We start from the raw sequence: 18,286 nt of genomic DNA, 5'->3' as shown, positions 1-18,286 counted from the left end.
GGTCATGGGTTACGCCCATAGAGGGCAGGCTGACTCTGACATACTTAAATGTATTCTTCCTAAAAGAATAAATGAAAAACCCAATTGTGAGTCGTATGATCTTCAGTGGCTTTACGGTTTGCGATGTTAATTGCCGATTTAAGACATTCATCTCTTTTCTTCAGTATCACAACCCGCAAGCTGCCAGGTTGCCTTGGCAACTCTAAACTGCTGATACACCCTTAAAAGAAAATAAATAAAACCCTTAGGAGAAAAATAATAAAGCAAAGGAAATATAAACTACAATATACTCTTAAGTAACTCCACTCATTCGTATGTATGAATATAGGATTTAATGTTACGTTAATCGGACTCCCTTGACATATTGACAGGTGTAATTGGACATCCAACACTCGTTAACGGCAAGCTATCTATCAACTTGTCCCCGTTTAGGATGCTAAGCCTCGCGCAACTATACCGCTAACAAACTACAAACTACACATCGACAATGGTTAAGGGTACACTAAATAGAGAACCTACATTACTGACAACATGTATGAATGTATAGAATATTTAACTACCTGAATCACTAAATGAAAAACACGATTGTGAGTCGGCTGATCTTCAGTGGCTTTAGTGGTCTCAACGTTAACTGCCAACTGAAGACCGCAGCCCTCGCCCACGTATCAATCCGCTGCTGGTCTCGTGGCTTTAATGATCTAACATCGAAATGCTCGATATTGAATGGTGGTGCCTGCAAGTGCATGCATGAAAAATAATATGAATATAGTGGATAATTACACATACATTTACAATGGGCCACAAAGCTACAGCCTAGAAAGAATTAAATGTTTGCGTGTCCTTCCTCATCCCTACAGTATGCTCACTTATCAACTTCGACTATAGAAGGTTCATGCCGGAAATAACCAAGGAATAATTCTGAGGTAGATAATAATAATAATAATTCATTGAATTTATTTAGCGCTTTTCCAGACACTCGCCTGGAAAGGGCACACACTTTAAAGATGGCCGCCTTCTGTGAATGATCTGTTGCTCTGTTCAGAGCAGGCGATGTGTAGATCAAATAAAATGGGCATCGGCCTCATCAAAAGATTCTGACATTTCCATCTATAAGCCTACCATGTCCATACTGTGGTGGTGATGGCCTGTTCAATGGAGTAGACAGAATTGTGTTACTTGTTTGTGTTCTTTCTTTTAATCTGTCAACATTACCAATATTCCCAAAAAGAACATGTTGATACTTAAATCATCTACAAGCCCAATTCAAAAGACTTAGCGAGAAATAGCAACAAGTCAAGTTCACACTGTTGTCAAGCCCATTAAGTAGTCATGAAATGTGTTTTTGTTAAGAATTCGAATTATTCTCTGCTATACTTTGGATTGCAACACAGCTTTATGAAGGATATCGGCTGCTCCTACGGAGTGATTAAACATTGTTCTATTCAGAGAACAGTACGACCTTACACCATTGTAATGTCAATGAATTTATTATATAAGTCATCATGAATAAATGTAGGCTAAAGACTTTGATAAATTCATATGTGTTCCTTCCTATGAATCATTATAATCATACGAACGATGATCATCCTCATAATAATCATATTCATAATAATTAAAAGCGCATTGTGCATTTTTGAAATCCCAATTTAAGTTTGAGAATAAGTTTGATTTCCCTAAGAGCATTTATCCCCAAGGAATATCTTATTCAAAACGATGTTTTGTCATTAGGACTCACTCCCACCCACACAATTTAAGCACACACAACATGCACAACTTGTAAGTGAACGCATAGCATATAGTCAGGACACACTTTGTTTACCCCCGGAAAGTTACTGCATTGCATACTGCAATGCTGCAGCTGCTCCCGATGTGGCATCCATTTAATGCGCCATAGATTGTTGTCCGTGGGAAACCGCTGTTGTTTCAAAACACAACACTATTCTATACCTTTGGTAGCTCACATCATCCTTTGGTCCACATATTTGAATAACGTCGTTACGTTGGCCAATTTGAAAAACAATTGAAAACACCCACCCCGCTCTATGTGATCTCTAGCGGCGTTGAGTTGATGGTCGGTGGAGATCTCTCCGATGACCACCAGCATGTAATACTTCCGCTGATCGAACAGCGGTCCGCGCGGCTGTCGCTCTCCGCGGTGCTGATGATGCTCCGGCTCGGACCCGGGTGGCGGTGCGCCTACTCCATCGTCCTCCTCAACCACCGCTAGAGAACCTCGGACCGGAATCTCCATGGCAACAACCCCTCGTGCAGACGCCGGGGCTGATCGCATCGCCATGACAACTGCGCCGGTTTGAGCGAGGGTAAGGTAGGGGTAGTCACGGTGTTCAGTGCGCGGGGGGTAGAGTTCATGGATACAGTTTTTGAGCGGTGGTCTCGTCGTTGATTGGTCCACAGCCCGATTGCAGTGAAGTGATGTCACTTAATGGCTTATCCAAGTCTGTCCTTAGACGACGAGATTGAATTTAAGGCCAAAGTCCAGGCCAATAGTCTAATATTAATGTTGAATTACATGAGAAACTTTTTTTTGGTAGACTAAATAAGTAGGCTCATAACGAAATAAGTTCCAGAGTAAAACACGGATTCCATTTCATTTCTGTACAAGACATCATGCAGGGGCATTGGACTTAAAAAATAACCTGCTCTTACTCGTTTAGACTTTGTTTCAGTTGTTTATTATTCCAGATGTGAAACTAAGCCATTTAGCAAGAGCATTTGGTTTGAACATTTCCTATTCATACAGATAAACACTGATGTATAATGCCTTTGTTTAGCTTTCTCGGTTGCTGTTCACATAAAGCCCAACCCTAGACAGAACACCAGCGGTATGGACCTAGGGTTTAATGTGATATTTTTAATTGCATCAGTTTAAGGTGAAAGATATCCTCGTTCCCATGCGTTCTCATCTCACCAGGGAGAGGTGTTAGATGTCATAGGTGAGGCTGAGCATGGGAAAATTGTATAGTTTTTCAAGAAACTTGTCTTGTAATTTATGGATGAATACACAGCGTATTTCAAAGCATATGAAAGCCACACATGTAAGCCTAAGCATCATGCCAGCAAATATTTCCAAACGCATGCACCTTCATTAAGCGGAGGGTCCTGCGCCTTCCCCTCTTTTCAGATGAGTACGGTGAATCAGCATTTCAGCCCACATCAGACACAGCATCCTCTAGTGGTCAGTTGTTGTACCTGCTATTAATATGGGAAGTCTTGAAGGAAGGAGTTACAGTATATGAATTAAGCCTTGCATGTTTGGTAGTCTACCAATATATGCGTATTGAAGTCAACTAAATCAAAGTTGTCATTTATCAACAGCAAACCTGGATAATGCTTAGCATTGCTTTTTATGAAGATACAACTAATTAGAATGTTGTTAGTTAAAAGAGAAAGCATTCAAGCTCATAGACAGCCCATGCTCATATTCAAGGTCATACTCACTTTTTCCCGTTCTGGTCAAAGCTTTTATTTGTAATCAGTTAACAGTTGTATTCAACATTGAAATAAATTTAGGTCATTCATTTCAGATTGGAAAAATGAACCCTTAATGGCATTAATCCCAAAGCAAAGAAGTAATTCCATCTATTACACAAACGGCAAGTCTGTTTCAAAGAATGAAGTATCTATATATACATTTTAGTACACAAATAATTGATTGTTTCTAGGGGACTGTATATGAGCAATAGAACAAAAATAATAAAATGATTGATCCAAATAAGGCAATGACTGAAATAGCGAAAATTTCACCTTGTTCTGGTATAATTTACATAATTGCACTTCAGAAGAAACAAATCATGCAATTTAAATACATTATCTTTTCATTAGAAACTTCATGTACAACTTTGCCATGCTATGGCTTTGAGTTCTTCCCAGGCTGATCAAAAAACAACACACTTTATATATTACAGATTAGTGGTTCATCAACATAAATGGAACAAGACCACCCCTAAAGAAGCTGGTTTCGAATGTAACGCATGCTTTATATTTCAATTTATTTATTCAACCCATTTGTTCTATCCCACCCTTGGCTGGTTCCTCTAAGAGGTAAACAAGCTGGTAAAAGTTTTTAGGCACATTTTTATTTATAACAAAGTTGAAAATGTAATCAGACAAACTGCAATTAGCTATGATTTAGGCAATGTACTATCTGAGCAACTCAGATGTGCGGTCATCCCTTGTAAGCTACACAAAAGCTTCTGTCTACTTTTTTTTTTGTCTTCTGTTTATTAACAGCCTGTAGTCTACACACATAGAATGCAAAAGACAACTTGTGACATACAATCTTTACAATAGCAAACCCTTTGATTGAACCTGTTCCTCCATTTCTGTTTGTTGAAATTAAAAAGGAAAACAACCTTTTTAAGAAGATAAAAGCTAACCAGGACTACACAGGAGAAGACACTGACAACTGAACCGAAAGGCTTCATTATTTGTTATAATACAGAATTGAAAGAAGTCCATAGCTAGTCCAGCAAATGCTTTGCCTATGTCACCCATTTTCTTACCAACACAGGCACACATTAAGCCACACAAACAAGCCTCAGAAAAGTGCCAAATGTCAAGACAAGCTTAAGAGAATTTAAGAAAGTGCACACAGAAGCCACAACCAAACAAAACAATTAAAGACCAAACTGCTAACTTCACCCCTGGCGTTTCACCCTGAAGTGCACATTATGGAAAACAATGTCTTCCATGTTTCTTGAATATAAAAATAAGCCAAAAGAATGACTGTATACTTGAATTGGCTTTTTGGGAGAGGGTGAATGTGAACATGAATATTTAAAAAAAGAAAAATGCCAAAAGGTGAGAGGTATGAATGATCGGTTGGAGAGAAGCTGACTAGCGTATCCCACAATTTGTACAGTCCACAAGAAGGAGCACTCCTTTACCCAAGTGTAATTTAAAAATGATATAAATTTCCTACCAGCACGGTGCACAATGAGTTGAAGTTTGAGATGAAGAGTCGCTGCACGAGTAATAGCCGTGCCCTTGAGGCCTGCATTAATGGAGTGGAAATAAACTTCATAGGAAAAAAAAAAAGTTGAACATTTTCATCGGTGCCTATCCTGTGTGCAGCCCCTCTGGTGCTAGTTGGCGCTCTGGAAAGCCCCCTGAGCGGCGGAGGTGGCTGCCGAGGCAGTGGCCGACTGGAAGGTCTTGTTGGTGAGCACGCCCTGGGAGAACTCCTGCTGGGCCTTCTGGAAGCTGGCTCCTGTACGGCGGTAATTGCTGTGCACCTGTATGGTTACATTTGAACCTTTAGAGCCTGCTAGCCTGCATGGGTGTCCCTTTTTTGGAACATTATCGATTGTTAAGGTTTACGTAAAATACGTCTGTCTGCTGTGTAGTTTGTACCCCGACCACTACTCGGCTTCTGCTTTGTTGTAACTACTCTGAACAGCACCACAGAGACATCAAATGTGGCCTACCGTTTAAAGGATAAATATTGAGGTATTATTTTCTGACCTGAATGCTTGAATCATTTTTATTGGTCATTTTTTTTGCTTTTTCCTATACATCGTACCGGCCAAAAATCTTGCCAAAACCCAGTGCGTGTGAAGTGCATGAAAATGTATTCATTTTCTTTCTAACCCTTTAGACAAAAAGGAAAATGAATGGACTGTATCGATTCAACAAGACGCGTAGGAAAACTCACCATCTTGAGGAGGATAACGGACAGAACAGCACAGACGGTGAAGAAGACGGCCACCACCGTCATAATGACCCCAACCGCAGGGTTCCCGAAGGAGGCAAGCGCGGTAATCCATCCGCTGAGGACGAAGGGGCAGTTGTAGATGTGGTCAAAGAAGGCAAGCTTGCAATCGTGAGGCAATACTATAGTAACTACACAACTATCCCAAGTATATTTACCCCACGGTACAGTTATAGCTTTGAGTATATACACTACAAAAAGTGCCTTTTTTATGTCCGGCGGATAGAACTATTCGATACATCATGAGAGCCAAAGTGCGGCTGTTAGTTAGACAGACAGGCAAGCTTGATTTAATAAGCAACAAGGGAAGCATGCTAGGTGAAGAACAGAAGGTAAAGATTTAGCTTGAGTTGCAGGTGCTGTAAATTTTATTATTTTCATATAATAGGATGAGTTTTCAAATTTGTTCTTCCAAAGGTAACATAAGGAAAACAACGGTAGCTTCAGGCCTTGCCTAATTTAGCCTTTTGAACCGAACATAAGACAACTGTTTATGAGACGAGGCCCCTTTTTTGAAAAAATAGCTGGATCAAATTATGTTTTCAAATAAAATATTTGAATGACTATTTTCGGCTAGTTGTGAGTAACAGGGGCTCACTTCAGTCAAAGGGAAACAGTCTTTTTACAGATATTTGGCGCCATCTGTTGTTTTGAATCTAGGTTGACATTCAAAAGTCTAGAGCCCAAACATTAGATGACACCACATATTTCCAGGAAAAAAAACCTGTCTGTTATTCGGACCAATATGGTAAATAAGGCATTATGATGGCCGCTTTATTGCATTACTGGCATTTGGATTGAATATGTCGCAATAAGTATTTTTGAAAATAATCAATTGACTACTACTAGAGGAAGGGAATTTTGCAAAGTCAGTAGACGATGGAAGCAGAGACTTACAAAGAAGTTACCAGGACAAAGAGACAAACAGCAGGCTAGAGGCTGCAGGATGGAAGGTCTCTGTCAGAAGAGATTCCAAGAGGCAGTGGAGGGAGAGCAGAGACGAGGGCAGCTTAAAAGGCCAGCCAACGTGCATACACGACAATATTTCAAAAGACACATTTTGGCCTTCGCCATTACGATGAACATAAAGCGAGCTAAATGAGAGAACATCTGACGCCAGATAGAAAAAAGTGCCTTGTTCAAAAGTTTGGGCAGCACATATAATTGTTATCATCAGAAGCCATGAGTCTCAGTATTTGATTGGAAAATGTATGTTGCAAAAGCATGTTTGGTATATTTTAAGGTGGATGTTGATGGGTGGGACTCTAAGGGTGCACTCATACTACTGTAGGCCATCTGGCCGTGGCCGTGGCCGTGGCCGTTTTCGGCAAAAGGGCCGAAGGCCACGGCCAGACGGCCTAGTGTGAGTGCACCCTAACATTCTGTTTTTTAGAGCAGTCCAAAACACAGTGAAGATTGGACTCACCTGTTGCCCCAAGCGGGGATGCCGACCGCTTGGATGATGAATATCACCACTTGGAAGAAAAAGACCATGAAGAAGAAGAAGAAGCTGACGGAGCTGTCGGATCTGAAAATAACAAAACATTATTGTTATTATCTACATGGAAACCAACTGTTAAACAAGGGTTAGGGGGCTTCTCTGGAGTGATGGCAAACATCAACGCTGCTGGGATTGGTCACTCACTTGAAGGCCTTGTACACTGGTCGGTACCAGCAGAGGAAGGAGCAGGGTGCAAAGATGATCAGCCAGAGGATGGAGAGGCCAAAGCCTGTACCAGCAGTCGCTGCTGTGGTGAAGAGCGCCAGGCAGGCGAGAAGGTTGAGGAAGAGGGTGACACAGTGGACTGTGGGAGAAGGGAGGGGGTGGGATTGTGGATGGGAAAACAAGAGAGTTGTTGACGTCAATGATAATGATGATGAAATAATGCCACTGCTAAAGACCAATGCCAATCGGATCTTCGTCTAGAGTACTATAAGCAAAACATACACAGGAAACACATTTCCCAGGTGCAGGTGCATGTAATTTATTCAATTATATAGTATGGTATGGAGTCAGTGGGCTTTTGAAATCACTTTCCGAGCAGATGCGAATACCCAAAACAGAGTATTGATGACTGGAGAAATTGGTAATAGATCACACGTTAAGTTGTGATCTTTTACATTTGTAGCTTTAAAACAGCCCTGGCAGAGGGCTGTTTCTAATGTGTTTTTTTTACCCTTGACTTTTGTCTCATGTGGTCTACAGTCCTCTTTCAATACCCACATCAAACTTTCTGTCACCATACCACCAAACATCCTGTTGAAATACCCCCTGACTACTACACAATCAACCCTGATGCCGAAACGGAAAGCATTCAGTTGATGCCTGAAATAATGTAGTCTCCATTCAACTATATAACTAAATCCTTAAGGGGAGTCTTAAGGTGCGGCCACACTGAACGTGTCAAGGTGCTTGCACAACGCCTCCCAGCAACCGCCCTTATAACCGCCTCGCTGCCGGAGGGTTCAGCGCGGCGGTGTGAAGGGCCGGGTGCTTTCAAAAGCGGCTACTGCCGCTGCTGCTGCCGCCGCTGCTGCCGCTACCGCTGCTGCCGCTGCCACTGCTGCCGCTGCCGCTGCTGCCGCCGCCGCCGCTGCCGAGTGTCTCAACACAGGGAAAGCTGAGCGGTAGGGCAAAATTTGTGCGCGTTCACGTGGGCAGCAACCGCTTCCTGGTTTTCAGCTGCTTTTGTAACTGCCTCCCCTCTGCCGCCCTTCCCTCATTGAAATGAATGGAGGCGGCGAGTTGCCGCGCGGCGGTGTGAAAGCAGCGTAACGCGCCTAACGCGCTGCTTTAGCGCGTGTAACGCATCTACGCGCCTTAACCAATAGTTCCCTATGCAAAAATGCAGATTTTCAACGCCTCTAACGTGCGTAACGCGTTCAGTGTGGCCGCACCCTTAGTCTGTACTAAGACTAACACCATTGGTCATGAGATTGAGGAATTGAGGGGTTGTGAAACATGTGAAGAAACTCGTTTTTTCACATTCAGCGGTCTTCCCATCATATTTTAGATTTTTGCAAAAGTCTGATTTGTTGGAGTACATGGTGGCTAAATAAAAAATGTCAAACAGGAGATGTAATATCTACACTGGCCTACAGGCAAACGTGGTTTGGGTGGTGATCGTCGATTGAGGAATGTCACATGAACATTGTCAATGCATTTAACTGTGAGTGGATACTAATACACAAACCAAATTCCAATTAGCCTTGCGCTGATGATGGTATTCAATCAACAACAGGTTACAGAAGGCCCTCCCATTGCCATCTTGGTGTACTCACACATCCACAGGTAGTAGATCATCTTGCAGATCCTGCGGTGCTCCTCTGGGATGTCCTCAGAGAAGTCCTGGTAGAAGCAAGGTTTCATGGGAAAGCTTCGTGGGAGAGGAGGCCAGTTGTTCTCCTTGCCTGTTTATAGAGAGAAAACGTAGGCATAGAGAACCTACAAATCTAACCTGATAGACTCAACAGTCACCTTTCATTAAGTTTTCTCTAGTTCTCATTGAATGAGGAGGGACTTCATTGACAAAACAGGGTTAAGGGCCAGCACCCTTAATACATATATACATCTTCAAGTCCTACATCAAGCGGAACTTTGTTTCTGCTTAAACCCAAGCACAGTGTATCACTGTGATGCAACTCTTTCTACTACATCTACGGTCGGCCTGCGCGTTCAATAGGGACCTGTTGGAGCCCTGGTCTGCAGCTCCTGCTCCCTGCGGTCCAGCTCAGCAGCTTTCCTCTCCAACTCCTCTTGCTGCCTCATCAGGGTGGCCTGGGCTACAGCCGCTGTCGCCTGTAAGGTTGAGGAGGGGGGGGGTCACCACAGAGTGAGTGGCTGGGTTACTGACTGTCTAGTAAACAGCTAGCTGGAAGTAATCAAGGCTCCTTGACCTGTAAGGACTACGGAACAAGGATAGACAAAACAGGGGAAACCATACTGTATAAGCCCCCTTGAGGCCATTGGAAAAAAATTAAAATAATAGGATATTAATTAGACAGGATAATCGTCTTATGTCGAAAAGGAGGTTGGAGTTTAAAGCAATATTCATGGCAAGTCAAAAATGTACAGTTCACTTAAAAACAAGTAAAGGCATATTGAAAGCAAAAAAAACTGCTGCACGGGTACACTTTCCAAACAATACTGTTGCCGTGGCACCTAAAATACAAACCAGCAAAAGAACCACCAAGTCACTTGACACTTCTTGTGCTTAAAACCAATGTATATATATGACGGTGTTTGATGGCTTGGAGCTGGGAGTAGAGTCACACGGCTCACCTGCGGGCTGGGCACTGTGGAGGGCTGCAGCACTGCAGGCTGGTACAGAGAGGTGGCGGCTGGGGTGGTAGCAGACATACTTTCCTAGGAATAAAAAGGGACCAATAGTCATATTGAGAACCACTGTGATAAAATACACTGTGCAGAGGGTTCAATGGTGAAAAAATATCTCATGTCCAGTTCCGAAGCAATACCACAGTGCAGTTTACATAAGAGATTTCAGATAACCTACAGTGGGATGAGCAGGGAAGGGGTTGAACTGGTCCACAGACTCCATGGTCGAGTTGGTAACCTGGGTGACCGATGGATCCTGCAACACAATACCATAGCACTCAATTAGAGATCCATAAGTATTAATTCAAAGATTTTGCCCTCACAACTTCCTGTATAGGAGGAGTGGCTGGGCACACCCAATGCCATGTTTTTAGGATACATTGGTGAGTTCAATTGAAGCCAACCAACTATTGACCTCCAGCACATCTCTGAATAGGAAGACATATTCAAGACTGCAGCACTTATTTAACAACAATCCATACAAGCACAATATAACGCTATGGCAAGAAGACATAATGTTGACACAATAAAAAATAGGATGTAACAGAAGTACTTGAGACTATGGAAGTAAATAATGATATATTCTAGTATCACTTCAAACTAAATGGTCCTTTTTGCATCATTTAAAATGGATGATATTTTGTATTTGACCCCATTTTCTCGTTATGAATTTGTATTAAGGTTATATTGGACATTTATCTCAATACCTACCCCTCACATGACACAGAAAAGGTTAGGTTTAAGTCTGTGACCAATTCATGAGAAAGTATTATAGGAATGTAAATGTCCGATAAAGGACTGTATATAGCCAGCTTTAATATGAGGAGGAGGAACGTGAAACACTAAATCTGACTTAAGACTAGAGATCATAGAAAAGGACTTTCGAGCAGGAAGGAGTTATTTTTTTTGGGGCAAACTTGTGAATAAGCAGAGTTGTATCACATGATTTTCTGATAGGGAACAACACTTCCAATATTTCCTCAAATTACAAAAAGAATTGTTTTTAAAGTCTGGTTGGTTCAAAACCTTGAAAGTTGTCATTGTCTTGCAATGGATAATAATGAATAACGACAATTCACATGTTGGTTCCATGAGAAGTGACTTTAAATGATCTCCAACTATAAATAGCATGAATAGCCAGATAACTAGAAACTGTTAAACCAAATCCTGACCAAAAGGTTCTCTTACTGTGCATGTGTGTCATTTGTTATCATCTAGATGTGACTGGTGTAGCTCTAACTATTGTATTAAATTGAAAAGCTTCGCATTAGACAGATGAGAAGTTGGTTTTTTTGGGGGGAGAGGGGGGTGGTATTCAAACTAATGGCTCATTGGAGTGCACACGCGTTGTCACAGCACACTGCCTTTTTCTTCAATCACCGAGGACTGGATTAAAGAGTTACAGCTGACTAGCACTGCAGAAGTCTAGATTAGGCATTTCAGATCCAGTTAACTGTTTATTTAGCAAGATCCCCACCCTATTGACAAACAGTGGACAGCTTCCTGTGCGTACATGTATGACTGGAACATTAGAACAACGGATGGTGTAAAGTAACAATACAACAATGGCATTTTCATATTAAGACAATACTTGTTTTGAGAGAAGCTTGGTTTACGCCACACAATCAATGTGGGAAGCTTGTAACTTCCTGCAAATGAATACGCCCGCCCTAGAAACATTTCGGAGCCCACCAAGTGGCTGAACGTTTGTCAATCATGCCACGTCTAGCCAAATGTGAAAGGTACACACGTAGAAACCTCCCCGTGTTGCTCCCATACAGTTGATCGTTCCACCCAACAGGTTTTCTGACGTGCGACGTTGAAACAATTCATAAATCACAAACATCTTGAATGTTACTTAAAGAAAAAAGTAAGAAGAATAGGCTTACCTGGAACGGGTTTTCGTTTGCTGGATCTGCGAATGGGTTGCTGTCAAAGCCTGACATTTTGAAGCGTTGAGGCTGTATTTACAGTTTCTAAAAATGGAATAACCAAAATACTGCTGAAATCGTCTCCCCGTCACTTCCTCGAACGGAGTTGGTAGCGCATGCGCATTTCGTCAAGAGTAATCGGCAGTAGTAGTGTCACGGGTCACGTCCTCTTACGTCACTTACAGAACAGGCAACATTACTTCCCTCCAAACATTATACAAATAAATGCAAATATATGGCAGAATATTTTAGAGTTTTATTTCTAATGTATCTGCATATCATTTTTTGCTGAAAAACACATGACGGATGTTGGGAAAACGGGACGAGCAAGCGCGACTCATAGGTCTGCTTGTATGACTTTCTTATGCAGTTTACCTGTATCCTTTTTTGATCAAAGTGCAATTCGTAGAAAGTTGAATTAAATATGTACATTAAAAATTGTGGTCGAAACCACCCTTTCTAAAAAAGAACACTTTATAAATGAACGTCTGCATCTTCGTCGATCAACAGCCCTTTATCGTAAAAAACACATATAGGCCTAGTTTATGTATTTTACAACACGAATTATTTGTAGATAGAACATTTATTCAAGCCTGTAAAGCCCAATAGAAGCGAGTATCGTGACGTTATTAATCCGTTGACAGTATGGGAATTTCGGCTCTTTTTAGTGAGCCGGATCTCTTGGAACGGCTCACCAACAAGAGCTGGCTCTTTTGGCTCCCAAACGGCTCTTCATATTACCGCTTACTATACCTTTTATAATGGTGCCATGCCGTAATTCCGACGGTCATACAGTCTTGGAATCATTTTTTGAGAGTGTTTTCCTGCTTGGAGAAACATACAAAGGATTGAGAGCCTGTGTGAAACTTCTGAATCCCTTGTCCTCCACAATTGAGAACGGTTGGGAATCACTTGCAATCAGGGCTTGTTGCATTGTCCTGCTACTACGGTGACGGTTTCGGTGCGCCCTAGCAGTTGCTCCCGCGCCCCCTCCCTTCTCCGTTTGTTTCGTATATTTTAATTGACTAATTAAGGGCGCCCTCTACGCATTTGCTGCCCTAGGCGTTCGCCTATGTCGCCTATGCCGAGCGCCGTGTTGTACACAGAATTCTGCGACCCACCGAAAAGTGTGACCCCAGGGGGTGCTGTTGCATATTTTCTGCAATATGCACGAGTTTGAAGCGTAGACAGGCATGACAAAAACATACATAAAACATAAGATTTCCCCCCAACCAATTACCTTTTTATTAAAGGTGCTTAATAAATACAGTTGATTGATTTGATTAGCACTTTACAGACCCATACAATGGATAGGGCGTTTAGTACGGTCCTTCACCGTCTCTTCTTTACCCATAAAAAGCTACAGTCAGTGTTACGCTGATTTACCTTTGAGCATTTCCTATTATAGGCTACTGTGTAAAATGCTTTTTAGAATTAATGTTCGTATCAAGAAAAGAAAGACCCACCAGTGGGGGGAGATCTTATGTTTTATTTATGTTTCTGTTATAATGCACACAATGCACAAAATGTACAACAGCGCCCCCTGGGGTCACACTTTTCGGTGGGTCGCAGGATGCGGTATAACACCGCCCTGCCTGTCAGTCACAGGCAACGTGTGTCGCACATCGAAATCCCCCGCCCCTCGCTGCTTGTTCTCATGGTCGGTGGCTGGCTGCCATGCATGCGACGTGACACGCATAGCACGAGTGGAATGAATGCTTGTAGCACCCAAAAAAGACACCGGCTCGCGTTCGGGAGCCGACTCCCAACATTCACTTAAAAGAGCCGGCTCTTTGAGCCGACACGTTCGCGAACGACCCATCACTATGTTGAGGACAGCCATGGAGGAAGTAAGAGGTAAGCGTTTCTCTGATAAATTATTAACAATCAATACATCCCACGCGGTACCTATGCAATATTTGTCATGCGTTAAGGATTTGGTAGCTAAAAATAGCATCTTTTTGGCACGCTTAATGGAAAGCGGGCGTATCCGAAAGAGCAGTTATGATATGGGATGGCAGATTAGTGCGATGCTAGAACCGCCGCTTGTTTATCTTTCAAAGACTCTTCTTCTTTTTCTAAAATCGGCGTTGCTGTAATCTGACTTTTGCTTTGATGTCACTTGAACTTGGAATGGTCTTTCGTATTGTGGCTGCAGAAAACAGAATATGTTTGCAACCCGATGAGAATGTCCAATGCCTCATTTGTTGTATGCTTTCCAGTTTTTACATTAACGTGTGCTGTTCAAAACTATGCCTGGGGGAAGGCGGGACTGGATAGTGAAGTGGCTAAACTGGTACTTGGCGGAGACCCACTAGCTGTCATTGAAGAGGACAAACCGTATGCAGAGGTGAGATGGAAGTCAATCTTACAGCTTTAGTTTAGTGTGGGGCTTGAGACATGAGCTGCCAGCTTGACTTTTATTTAATTTTATCTCAAACGTTGAGCAAGGTGGTACACTGCCCTACAATGGAGTTGTTCATTGGTCCACATAAAAAAGGAAAAGGATTGTTCTGAGCACATATTAGACAATTTCTTTCCACAAAAAGTGTCTTGATTTCATAGTTTTCAGTTTGTATTCTTTACTGTAGGCTAACTAGTACGTCCTAGTCATCTATTGATAAACATAAATGTGCCATAATGTGTTTTCTTTGTTCCTCACTTTGTTCCTTTACCTTTCTTATCATGATTCACTGGAAATGCATGCTCGGAAAAAAATAAACTGACTGGAAGACTTGAAGTTTTCGTGATTCATTTTTAACATAATCTGTGATCTGTCCTCTAGCTGTGGATGGGGGCCCACCCTAAAGCCGATGCTAAGATCAAGGATAACCTAACAGGCGAGACCACCCTGGGCCAGTGGATTGCTCAGTTCCCAGGCTGCCTGGGATCCAAAGTCAAAGACACCTTCCAAGGCCAGCTGCCTTTCCTCTTTAAAGTGCTGTCGGTCAACACAGCCTTGTCTATTCAAGCCCATCCCAACAGGGTAAACTCAAACACATAAACACACACTAAATTGGTACATGTGTCATGTATGTAGACACACACACTATATGGTGGTGCATTGAAGATTCTGTGACTGATGGTCTCATGCTACTAAACAATCAGCCATAAAACATTTACAATTTGCAATACATTCATTGTGTGAGTGGTCGGTAGTTTCTGTCCAATGTACATCTTTGTATCGTTCTCTTGGTAACCTGGGCAGGAGTTGGCTGCGCGTCTTCATGCTCAGTTTCCAGAGCACTACCCCGATGACAACCACAAGCCGGAGATGGCCATTGCTCTCACTCACTTCCAGGGCCTTTGTGGCTTCAGACCAGTGGAGGAGATCCTTGGCTTTCTCAAATGTGAGGCTGAGCTATGAGTTTTAGATATTGACCATGTACCCCCTTATTGTTTGATGGTGTGTAATAACAAGTTATTTGCTGTTAAAATAAATAAATGTGGATGGCAGCTGTCCCGGAGTTCCATGCACTAGTGGGCAACGAGGCAGCAGAAGAGCTACGGTGCGTTACGGGAGATGCAGTACATACAAGACAGGCTCTGAAGAAATGCTTCACCAGAATGATGAACTGTGAGAAGAAAGTGATTGTAGATCAACTCAACATGCTAATGAAGAGAGTCACAGGAGACGGTAAGGACACAATGATTTTGTCTCTCCATGTGACACTTTGTGGTTTTGGAGTTGGAGCTTTTTCGGAAGGTTTTTTGGGAAATTGTTTCATGCAAGTTTACTTCCCAATCTGCCTGTTTGGGCTGACTGATATTTTATCTTTCCATTGTCAGCTGCAGCAGGGAAAGACACTTCTGAGTGTAATGGAGCTCTGCTGCTAAGGCTCCACTCCCAGTACCCAGGAGATATCGGTTGCTTCTCAATCTACTTTCTCAACTATGTGGCCCTGGAGCCGAGCCAGGCCATGTTCCTGGGGGCCAGCGAACCCCATGCATACCTATACGGAGGTCAGTGGTGTCTCCTGGACTAATGGTCCATCTTATTTCTTTCATTAACATTATTATTAGTTTATTTGTCAGGGATATTGCAGCGCACATTATGCGCTGTAATATAAAAATCACAATTACACAAAATAACACACAATTATCACAGTCATCACAGTGACTGGCTAAAAGTTGTTTTGCCCCCCTCTGCTATGCAGTTGCCACCCACAGCTTCCCTTGTGGCCACTCTCCTTGTATTTGTTTTTGTAACGAAAGGACGAAGTACAGCGAAAGCTTGATTATTTGCGCAGTTAAAAGTCAGTTTAAGAAAAAAAAAAAATTAATGAAGCTGTCAACTCATAAAAGTTTGTATTTATGTACAATTAAACAGTGTTGCCACATTGTTGGTTTCTCATCCATTATTTTCAGTGTCTGTTTGTATAACTATATGATCGGTTTGACTGTTGTCTGGGAGGCTTGGCCCCAAACATTATCACAGTAGGGTAAGTGAGAGAGTATCATAGCATGAAAAAGCCGTAAAGCTGCCTTGACAGGTATGTGACGCCTTATCATTCTGAAACAGTTCAGGTTTGTCCGGACAGTCTTGCCGGTTTAGTTAATGTGTCCATTGAATTTGAGTTGGGAGTCCAGTCATCCTCATCCCTCAGCAGTATCCAGTATAATGGATTATTGGATTATGGACTATTCTTATTTTATACATTTTATTTTCTATGCATATATATTTTTTATTTTAATTTTACTTCCTTCAGTGCTCTTCATTGAAACCATTTAATATATGTGATTGAGTAACCCTTTTCATAGCAGCTGGGTCAACTTAACTGATAACGTTATTTTCTTGAACTATTGAGTAATGCATCTTTAAGATATGTGAACAATACAGAGCCAATATGTCTGTCTCTCTCTCTCTCTCTCTCTCCTGCCCTCTCCCTAGACTGTATTGAGTGCATGGCCTGCTCGGATAACACTGTGCGCGCTGGATTGACTCCAAAGTACATCGATGTGAATACGCTGTGCGACATGTTGAACTACACCCCGGCTCCAGCGAGCTCCAAGTTATTTCCCCCCGTCAAGGATTACTCCGACCCCTTCGTGTCCATCTACGATCCCCCTGTGCCAGACTTCACTGTCATGAGGATACAGGTAATGAATTGCTCCTCGTGGAAGTCATCGCGACTCAGGGAAGCCATGGCACCTTTGAGAGTTTAATATCTGAAAAATGTATTGTGTGTGTGTATATATATATATATATATATATATTACGATATCACAAATTGAGTTCCAAGTGACCAAAGTGCTATATTGCTATTGCCATTATCCCTTGCTTATTTGCCAATCTATTTTCTTAAAACATATTCTTGTTTCATATATTTTTCTCCCCTCCACCTCAGGTACCAGCCTCAGTAAAACAATACACAGTTGCTGCCTTGGACAGTGCAGGAATCCTATTGGTTGTCGAAGGTGACGCAATAGCCACGTCTGCAGCTGCCCTCTCTGACATCACGCTGAGGCGGGGCACAGTCCTCTTCATCTCAGCCAACGAGGCTGTCTCCCTTCATGTTACGGCCCAATTGGGAATGACCATGTTCCGAGCCTGTTGCCTGCTGTAGTTGCTAGATTGTGTTACCTTTTATCTATTGAGGAATTTCAGATTTTATTATATTAAATATTACTTCCAAACAAACAACAAATGTTTATTTGGGTTAGTTATGGATTGATTTTGATTTTATTTATTATTCACTGGCATATGGCCAACAAGGTAATTTCACCAGTCTTCTCTAATGATAAGCTGCTTATTGCCTTTTGGTTGAAAGTGTAGCTTCAAGGGCATCACTGTCTACTCTCACCTACTTGTCTTTAGCAAGCTCCTATTGATTCTGCCAATGATAGTACTAGTACCACTGCCTGTGGCCCCCTTCGCCCTCTCTCTCTGATAGTCGCGGTTTGAGAGATGGATGCAGCAGATCGCAATGTCTTTTCTGCGTTATGCATTGCACGTTACCCTGGTGTATTCCAATCCTATCCAAGAAACCGAATATAAAATGTATTAAAGTTAAATAATAAATGAAGTTAATATTTGTGGTCAAGACTTTATGGCGTCCGTGATTGATTTATAATGGTCTAGTTTTCCAAGGCCAGAACATTAAGAAGGTGGAGGCATATAAATACCAAGGAGCCACCATTTACCACAAACTATACCTCCTAACCAACACTGAAACAATCTTCTCAAAATGTCAACACCCCTTCTTTCTTAGGAAAGATCAGACTTTGAGTTTGCGCTGTTTCATAATGTCCATCACAATTTTTCCTCCTGGTTCTGTCCCATGTGAA

The 18,286-nt window shown here is 42.1% G+C and overlaps 3 protein-coding genes across 4 annotated transcripts in view; 1 reads left to right on the top strand and 2 right to left on the bottom strand.

The window, feature by feature from the left end:
- The window catches only part of map1ab (microtubule-associated protein 1Ab), a 42,073-nt gene extending 39,765 nt beyond the window's left edge, over window positions 1–2,308 (bottom strand). The window contains exon 1 of the mRNA XM_030366442.1: window positions 2,035–2,308. Coding sequence (XP_030222302.1) covers window positions 2,035–2,296 — 262 coding nt within the window. The 5' untranslated portion in view covers window positions 2,297–2,308. The remainder of the gene's footprint in view (window positions 1–2,034) is intronic.
- A 1,157-nt stretch (window positions 2,309–3,465) lies between these two features.
- scamp2 (secretory carrier membrane protein 2) lies at window positions 3,466–12,144 on the bottom strand. The gene is made up of 9 exons (XM_030366560.1): window positions 11,957–12,144; window positions 10,246–10,323; window positions 10,014–10,097; window positions 9,419–9,530; window positions 9,014–9,142; window positions 7,377–7,536; window positions 7,158–7,259; window positions 5,675–5,789; window positions 3,466–5,255 (listed from the first exon to the last, which is right to left on the bottom strand). Exons 1-9 carry the CDS (start codon window positions 12,011–12,013, stop codon window positions 5,106–5,108), a joined length of 987 nt encoding a protein of 328 aa, XP_030222420.1. The 5' UTR covers window positions 12,014–12,144; the 3' UTR covers window positions 3,466–5,105.
- Window positions 12,145–13,604: 1,460 nt separating this feature from the next.
- mpi (mannose phosphate isomerase) lies at window positions 13,605–18,037 on the top strand. Of its 2 annotated transcripts, none has more exons than XM_030366535.1 (8): window positions 13,605–13,855; window positions 14,221–14,348; window positions 14,784–14,984; window positions 15,207–15,348; window positions 15,456–15,635; window positions 15,794–15,961; window positions 16,890–17,098; window positions 17,347–18,037. In XM_030366535.1, exons 1-8 carry the CDS (start codon window positions 13,714–13,716, stop codon window positions 17,563–17,565), a joined length of 1,389 nt encoding a protein of 462 aa, XP_030222395.1. In that variant the 5' UTR covers window positions 13,605–13,713; the 3' UTR covers window positions 17,566–18,037. The 2 variants fall into 2 exon arrangements, with proteins under 2 accessions (XP_030222395.1, XP_030222394.1); XM_030366534.1 differs by having other exon boundaries at window positions 13,610–13,855; window positions 15,788–15,961.
- The last annotated feature ends 249 nt before the right edge of the window (window positions 18,038–18,286 follow it).

This window comes from Gadus morhua, chromosome 9, assembly GCF_902167405.1.
Source record: "Gadus morhua chromosome 9, gadMor3.0, whole genome shotgun sequence".
Classification (NCBI taxonomy): domain Eukaryota; kingdom Metazoa; phylum Chordata; class Actinopteri; order Gadiformes; family Gadidae; genus Gadus; species Gadus morhua.
This window is presented reverse-complemented; position numbering and strand designations above follow the sequence as displayed.

Excerpts from the sequence above, each read along its gene's own strand:
- scamp2 (XM_030366560.1), bottom strand. The coding sequence starts at position 12,013 with ATGTCAGGCTTTGACAGCAACCCATTCGCAGATCCAGCAAACGAAAAC. Across the intron at positions 10,324-11,956 it reads CAAACGAAAACCCGTTCCAG|GATCCATCGGTCACCCAGGT; the intron begins GTAAGCCTATTC and ends ATTGTGTTGCAG. Across the intron at positions 5,790-7,157 it reads ATCCCCGCTTGGGGCAACAG|CGGATGGATTACCGCGCTTG; the intron begins GTGAGTCCAATC and ends CTTCGTCCTCAG.
- mpi (XM_030366534.1), top strand. The coding sequence starts at position 13,714 with ATGCTTGTAGCACCCAAAAAAGACACCGGCTCGCGTTCGGGAGCCGAC. Across the intron at positions 15,349-15,455 it reads GATCCTTGGCTTTCTCAAAT|CTGTCCCGGAGTTCCATGCA; the intron begins GTGAGGCTGAGC and ends TGTGGATGGCAG. Across the intron at positions 17,099-17,346 it reads TCACTGTCATGAGGATACAG|GTACCAGCCTCAGTAAAACA; the intron begins GTAATGAATTGC and ends CCTCCACCTCAG.